At 47.9% G+C, this 8,300-nt stretch overlaps 1 protein-coding gene across 1 annotated transcript in view; it reads left to right on the plus strand.

Moving 5' to 3' along the window:
* Window positions 1-7,877, plus strand: part of LOC135825568 (uncharacterized) — a 13,157-nt gene extending 5,280 nt beyond the window's left edge. The window contains exons 6-9 of the mRNA XM_065338180.1: window positions 3,646-3,789; window positions 5,284-5,710; window positions 6,321-6,556; window positions 7,163-7,877. Of these exons, the coding sequence (XP_065194252.1) occupies window positions 3,646-3,789; window positions 5,284-5,710; window positions 6,321-6,556; window positions 7,163-7,315 (960 nt within the window). The 3' untranslated portion in view covers window positions 7,316-7,877. The remainder of the gene's footprint in view (window positions 1-3,645; window positions 3,790-5,283; window positions 5,711-6,320; window positions 6,557-7,162) is intronic.
* The last annotated feature ends 423 nt before the right edge of the window (window positions 7,878-8,300 follow it).

An 8,300-nucleotide genomic window follows, 5' to 3' on the forward strand; every position in this document is an offset into this window, starting at 1 on the left:
AGTCGTGTAGAGTCCCCTGATATATTTTTCACCCCTGGAATCGGGATGGAACGGTGTGGAATTGGCATTTGAAAGTTTCCCATGGGTTGCCATGGCAACTGCATAGCAACAGTATGGCAACAGCGTGTTTTTCATGTTATTTTCTTCCACAGAAGCTCCAAATTTGTTGAGGGGTACATACTATGTATGTATTCGTGTCGACTGGCACTGCTATTAGTAAAACATACATGTACATGGAGTATCATGCACATCGTGCACTCTATTGTATCAATGCGAATAGTCATAATTATAGAGTCATGTACATGTACATGTACTACAGCATTGTGTACATTATATGTATCAAATCAGAATACAGTGTACTGGCATGAAGGAAGCAGCTGACTATTTCACCACACGCAGAGATAAAGCATACTTTATTCCACAGGGTACTTGTACATGTACAATCATGCCTTCCAGCACAGGAAGTCAGTCATAAGTATGTTCAAAGCATGTACAGTAGGTATCGGTTATAGCGTGGGTTTTTGAAAAACGACTTTCTATTCTTATTTCCGATATTTCTTACACATGATAAATCAAGTGTGGCATATCATATGCATGTCCGCAGGGGCAGGAAGATCATCGTACATGCAACACAGTACTTCTGTGCATGTGGCTGGTCATAGTCCCATAAGCTTACATGTGGCTATGCAAAAATTGAGTTACATGGCCACAACAGTTGAATCTGCAGCACTACGACGCAACGAGAGTCACATCAGAACGGAATTGGACAGATGTTATTACTACAGGCGATACACTTTGTACTAATTGGCATGTTTCGCTACACAAAGTCCATTCTTAGGACCGATATATTCTACTATGGGATAAAATTGCTTGTAAGAATAAATGTGCACTTGAAATCCATGTTATGATTATGAAAACATGAGGGTTCATTCTTGTATGCAGTATATTCTTTTACACGACCACGCTATAACCGATACGCACTGTACATGCACATTGGTTACGATTCCAGCAGGCATGCGCATTAAAGTAGACAGAAGGCCAGTTTCGATGGCCCACAAGAACATGACATAATATATTTCATCGATAATAATGTGTACAAGAGCATGGACATTACAGATGCTGTCATCAAGTTTGACTTCAAGTCGACTCCGGAGAACCACAGAGCGGAATTCTTGGGGTCTCTGCAACACGATGTCGACAGCCTTGGCATAAATTGCTTGATCCAGAACTACCATCGTGAATGGAAGATCAGCCTGCCTTGCCATAGTAATGGAGCGGCATAGTAGGGTATAGACAGTGAGGTTCTATATTGGCGATGCATTGATCACCGGACAGTAACCAATCTCCGACTTAGAAGGCACATTGTTCTTCGTCGCGAGATAATTGAATGCTGTCCACGCGGGTATGCTCTGAGACTTGCCATCAGCTGCAGCTCCAATCTCAATGACTGCACGAGGCTTGCTGATCTGTCCATCTGGGCAGAACCGGGAGAGCTTCCAGACAAAGTCCATCAATGCAGCACCAGAGCGGGTGTCAGCAGCATAGGCGTATGATGGGAGGTGGATTTTGTCTTGCAGGCATTGCAAACACAGGCTGAATCTCCGGGACCATTGTCAATGAGCGCTTTCGCTTCGACGTTGACAGTGTAGGCAGAGAGATGGAAGTCGCTTCACTTGCTACCGATTCATCCTGCAGAGAAGGCTGTACAACGATACCATTTGTACAGTGCGTAGTCGCAAGTCCGCTCAGTGTCTCCTCGCAAGGGTCATTGTTATCTCACACGAAATGGTACGGCTTGCGAGTGTCGATGGCGGCAGGCAAGAAAGACTGATTGTGCTGATGGCGTGTAAAAGACTCTGCCAAGCAAGTCTCCAGCTCCAGTACCTGGCTGTAGCTACAGCAATAGCCAAGACGATTCAACATGGTAACTATCTGCTTACTGCGGCACAGGTGATGGATTGCCATGCCCAGCACAATGTGTTTCGGAGTGCGGTAACCAGTGCCGCAAAACCGATAAGATCCTGGCAGATGGCATGGATACGGCGTTGCAGAACACTCTCAAGAGACGGCAAGCGGCACGTCGGGAATTCGGCATCCTTGTCCAGGGTCCATGCAAGAAAATTAAAGAGCTTGTCAGGAATCAATCGCGCGCTATCCTCAGGAGACAGCCGTGCACCGCTCAGTTCTTGCTTCGTGGACTTGACATGGTGCTCGATGGATTGGCGGAGGATGTTTGCTGCATGATATAAGACTCTCCATTCCTCACACTCATTGGTCCAGACATGGCTACTCTCCACTTTGGCAGACTCATCCTCAGACTCCTCCCCAGACTCACTGCAATAAGGATCGGCGGGCATTAGGGGTTCATCTTCTGCAACTTCCTCCTTCAGCAGTGCAAACTGTCTGATAAAGTTGTCAGTCGAGCTAACAGCACACAACAATTCAGGGGCGTTGCAGCGAGCTGGCCATCAAACTCTTTCAAAATGATGCTCTTCAGTTTTCGATTTCTGACCTGAGTGCAGAAGTTGCCACTTTCCTTGTTACAGCAGGTCTGGAAGATGGACTGGAGATCAGCAGAGGTCAGCAGTGCAGAATTGTCAAACAATTCTTGACGCACGACCTCAAGAAACTGGGCAACTACTTGTTCCTCCGAAGGAGCCTGTCCACCAATTCCCTGAGGGTCGTCCCCAGGATCCTCGACCTCCAATAGTCTGGTGTACTCTCGGAAGCAGTGCCAATGGTAGTGAACTTCACGTGCTATGAGGCAAGACTGAGAACCAATAGCTATTACAATAGCCTCGTCTCTCCGCAACTTAGCTGCGTCTAGCACTTTCTGGGCAGCGTTGTGTGACTGGCACTGCGAAGTTTTCTGATACTTGTGCTTCTTTCCCAGCTGAAATTTCTGACAGAATATGCACTCCTTTCGCCCTGGCTCTACAACTGGTACAGATAGACTTTGCCGAGTTGTCCGCTGGGGACAATCTGCCTGTGACATCGACTTTCCAGAACCTCACCACCCGAAAACAAACTACTTACTATTATGCGTGAGAGTACAAAAAGGCAAAAACGGAGAAGAAGCGCAGTAGTAGTACGTGAATCGACACATCCGAGTTCACTTTTGAAACTTGACACTCCACGTGGACCGCTGAGCACGTGAGGTGTGAGACTAGACTCTGTATGCGTGTTTCGCGCAGCGCAGACTATGCTCAGTTCGCCGTACAATGGACGGGACAGTCCCGTGAGGAAAACTTACCGTTGCGTGACTGCTCGCGCGGAGAAGAAACTCAGCGCAAGAGACAAGCGGCAATGGCTGAACAGGTGCGAGAAAAGTTACTCGATGGAGGCCTTCCATTCGCATTTTGAAGCAATTTTTTGTTGATTCCGTGTCAGGAAGGCCACTGCTTTCATTATCTGCAGTCAAATTGTTGTGCGGACGAAGTGGAAACGAAAGTTTTTTTCAGCCACTTTTTTGATGCCTGGCCCCCGTACTATACAGGCAGCGGCAGTACAGGCCGAAATTTTAATGCAGTCGATATGTGTTTTAACCCTGGGGGGGCCGAAATTCTTGAATGAACGGGGGGCTTCACCTCAATGTAGAAATGATGGTTGACATTTCGTGGATTTTGTCCCATTGTGTACGTTCAGGTGTTTGAAGAACTCCATAAGGACACCGAGGAAACAAAGGAAGAGGAAGAAGAAGAGGAGGAGGTGGAGGAGAAGAAAGGCGGTACAAAGAAGGAGAAGGACGCTGAAGCACCCAAGAAGTTGGACGATGACTTCTCCTCGCCCGTAAGTTGGAATCTGTCTCTCGTGTTTTTTTTTTTAAAACGTTACCCGTGCCGGCCCGGCTCGAGTAGGGGCGGTAGTGCCTGTACGCACCGCAACCTTCACCCCACGTCACCATGGTGGGATCACTGGTGTGTTCATCGTTCGCAGTCGGGAAAAGGAAAGTTCAAGCGACCAGGAAAACAACACGGTCAAGAGACAAGAGAACTGAGCGCAACATGTACGGTACGGGATCACACGTGACCAAAATTAGGCTGCCGTTTTTTTCCATGTCCACTTCATTCCTGATGATGGTCATGAAGACTGAAACGTTGAAACGATACTTCTAATGGATTTGTGTGAAATGCTTTGTGTGAAATGCAGTGCTCTCTTGTCGTGTAGGCAGGTTGCCTGCAAACTATTCAACAAAAACAAAAAAATTAATAGATCATGACATCATAACAGTCATACACATGAAGGGGGCTAGGGATTTTCAGCTTTTTGAAATGTTTTTTTTCCGGTGTACTTCTACAACTATTTGTTGTGCTATTGTATTGTACCAGTATTGTACAACGTTGGCGGCCATTGTGCACCATGACAACAGACTCAAGATACAATGTCGGTAGACCTGGGAGACAGTTACTAGCAAACCAGCTCTGCACATGTATTCCGCATACTGTAGTGTCTTGTATAGAAGCCTGTCTTGTATAGAAGCCTGTTTTGAATAGAAGCCTGTTTTGAATTAAAGCCTGTTTTGAATAAAAGCCTGTTTTGAATAAAAGCCTGTTTTGAATAAAAGCCTGTTTTGAATAGAACTTTAGAAGCCTGATTTTTAAGATACACTGTCAACACATAAGCCTGGTTTAGTGTTGACATACATAGAGATACGTGGTTTGAATAGAAGCCTGACTTGAATAGAAGCCAAGGACTGACATCGGCTTATACGGCCGTAAGCACCTGCTTTTATACGCGACAGTACGGTATTCAATGCCCCAATGTGTTTTATGTCACTGCCAGTGAAGCGCAGAGTCCGCGTAGGAGAGTTTGTGGCGCTCTTTTTGGCCGTGCGAAAAGGCATCCGTGACAGTTACTCAACACGGTCACCATACCGTTTTTATACATGTAACTTGGTTACAGTTTCCTCTGAAACAAAAATGCGATAATACTCATAAAAAGTACACACTTCAGGCTCATTACGAACATCTTGAAAGTTCGCACTTGCACCTTTGTGTCATTATTGCTATGTGCATAGGTCACGCATTTTCGCTGTTTACTTTAACTATCTTCTTCTTTGCGCTGTTTTACCAAAATCTTTTCAAGATGTTCGTAATGAGCCTGAAGTGTGTCCTTTTTATGAGTATTATTGTAACTTGGTATGTGTACGTTTATGTGTGTGTGTGTGTGTGTGTGTGTGTGTGTTTGTGTGTGTGTGTGTGTGTGTGTATATGTGTGTGTGTGTGCACGTGTGTGCGTGTGTATACGCGCATGTGCTTGATTCTCTGCTGGCTTTGTCAACAGAACGCCGTCCGCCAGTCGTGGTGGTCTCGAAGCTGCGGTTCGGAAACCTGCCGCTACACGTATAACAAGAAGGAGGACGAGTGGGGAACAGTGTCTCATAAGCGTAGCGTGCACACGACGAGTTCCACGTCCACGCGATCCAGTTCCGTCTCCACGCCGCGCCGCACGCCGACCACGGCGGCGGGCAAGAAGACCTCGCGCCTGTCGTTCCGTAAGCGCTCGCGCAGCACGGCCGCCACCGCCACGCGCCACACCCGCCGCTCCGACATTGCGCCGAGCCGCGAGGAGATCCGCGTCGGCCTCCTGGGCTCGGCCGGCGTTGGCAAGCGCTCCCTGGCATGCCTCTTTGCCGGGGATGTCTGCGCGGCGTCCGACAAAGCGGCATCGCCTGCGACCGAGACGCATCGAAAAGACCTCGCCCATGCTGGTAAGCTAGCGAACGTAACCTGGACCGTCCTAATTTTCATATACTACAGCTTAGTATATATACATGTGGTATGCACACTTGAGTCACCGTGTATACGTTGGTATGCTATGCTTGGTGCAGTTCTAGCCTGGTCGTTCTTCGGCGCCCGACAGTGCTGCACGCTACGTGCATGTGGGGACTGTGTGTTGTCCAATTCAGTGCGTAGCTGTGCTTATCCAATAATTATTCAGTGTGTATGCATACTAGTGGGTATCCAGCTCTGCCCTACACGCTCTCCCGCGCTTCTCAGGTCCACTTTCATGTTTTTCTTTCTCCCCTCTAGCAAAAAAAAAAAAAAAAAAATCACCACCATGGCTGGCTATCGTCCACATCACCTTTTCATTGGCTAGCGCCACGTGATTGTGAATAAATAAATAAATGAATAAATAAATTTAGAGCGACGAGCTATCTTTTAAAATGTCTGTGGTGCCTCCTTTGCACCATGGCTGGTAGCTCGGCCTACTTAGCTCGTAGCTGCACTGATGAGACCTTTGTGGCCGAAATAGCTTGCTGTCTACAGCATTGAATAAATAAATAAATAACTGCGCTTGTGCTCTCGCTTTGCCTACAGGCAAACCGTACTCCGTTGAGACTGTCGTGTCCTGCCAGCTGGTCGGCAGCCCGCTGGAGAAGCTGATGCGCAGCCGCGAGTGCTTCCTCATCATGTACTCGCCGCATGACAAGGCGTCCTTCGACGATGCTCGCGAGGTCGGCGAGCGAGTGCGCAGCTTCTACGGCTTCCCCGTCCCCGCCCCGATCATCCTAGTGGCCAACAAGGAAACCACTACGCACAAAGAAGAAGTCGCGGTGAGTTTATTGTAGTTTTCTTTATTTTTCTTTATAGTAAGAAACACTTTATATTAAAAAGGATCAGCTTTGCTCTCATTTTATACACATAACACATCAAGGCAAAGTTGTTGGGTGAATTCCAAGAACTAGTTCTCGTGATTTATATCATCAGTTGGAATAGCATCACATTGTTGACACGAAGGAAGAATAACAGAGTAGTCATTTGCCATTTTTCTTATTTTTTAACCAGTTAATATTTCTTATTTTTCTTATTTTCGTGGGAACGTGTCCGTACCGGGGGGGGTGAGCGGGTGCATGGGGTGCATGTTGAGCTGCAGCAGAGAGCTTGGAGCGTTTGTGACTGTCCGAAGGCAAGCAGGAGATTGATTGCCACCCCTGGTGGTCATGCACGCTAGACCAGGTTTATTACGTTTTTGTGTAAAATAAGGTTTAAAACATTTGAATTGGTTGCCAGTGTTTCCTGGGGGGGGGGGGGGGAGAGGGAGGGGGAGGGGGGAGGGGGGTGAGGGGAGGATACATGTTTATCGTAAATCCTTCTGTCACATACCCGTCTGTGCATGGAATTTCATGAGTGTGCATATTTCGTTTCGTCTGGTCTCACAGATCTCCCCGCGACAGGGCTCTGAGCTCGCCAAGCGGCTTTCGTGCCCCTTCCTGGAGATCGGTTCCGCCAAGCAGGCCGCCTCGAAGAGAGAGAGCGAGGACGTCTTCGTGCAGATGCTGAAGATGGCGCTGGACGCTCGCGATAAGATGTGATCTGCTGCATAGCAAATGCCACGGGAGCGGAGCGTGCTGTCGTGTGCGCGCTCCGGCTGCAGCTGCAACTGAGCACTGAGCCCGCCAGACCTGTTGGTCAATGACGTGACTGCCCCGTTTCGTGATTCTCCTGAACTGATTCTGAGAAAGGGCGTGCCAGGAATATCTTCTCCGTTTTGTTTATTACTAATAATAGTAGATACCCACTGTTAGCTCTTGTACATAGTAATAATGTTTACTGTTTGTATCACCCAACGGCCGCCTATCGAGTGGTTCACTGCACTGGAGAAGAAGTATGTGTTCAAATTACTTGTAGTAACTTGAGCTGATGCCGTCCTTAGCTTTTGCTGATTATTATTTTAGTTGACAAACGGCTTCCGTAGTACGGTCAGAGTTATTTCATTTTCATTTTCACGACATCGTGCGGCCTCGTGATGACATCATGACACGACGCTACACCTATGTGCATGCTGCCAATTTGTAACGATGATGTCATGGTCACATGACCACATTTACTGTGTATAGCGTGTATACCCTTGAGACCACTGTTACTAGTACCAGGCCACTGTTGTAGTAATAGAGTGCTGTTATGAAGGTTGCACTGTTGTGGTAAGATCTCCATCAGGGAGTCGTAAAATAACGGTATTTTACGACTCCCTGATCTCCATCAACAAGGCCGTCACAGCCGGGGCGACTGGGGCGGACTCAGCCGCCCCACTTTCGTGGCAGATGTTTTGGAGCACACTGCAACAAAGCGCGATGATCGCAGCTCATACTTGCTTACACCTCGCCGTCCAGGCACCCGGTTTGTGCACACCGCCATAGAGTATGGTATAGGGGTTACGCGGTGACATCATCAGTTGAGATGCTTTGGCGAAGGCGCGCCACAGCGACGCTGTACTGGCACTAGCGCTAGCGACTCACGCTGCCGGCTACACAGTGCCCATAAGCGCGGAATCCCCTGAGAAATCAGTAGCATAACCTC

Source organism: Sycon ciliatum, chromosome 10, assembly GCF_964019385.1.
Source record: "Sycon ciliatum chromosome 10, ocSycCili1.1, whole genome shotgun sequence".
Classification (NCBI taxonomy): domain Eukaryota; kingdom Metazoa; phylum Porifera; class Calcarea; order Leucosolenida; family Sycettidae; genus Sycon; species Sycon ciliatum.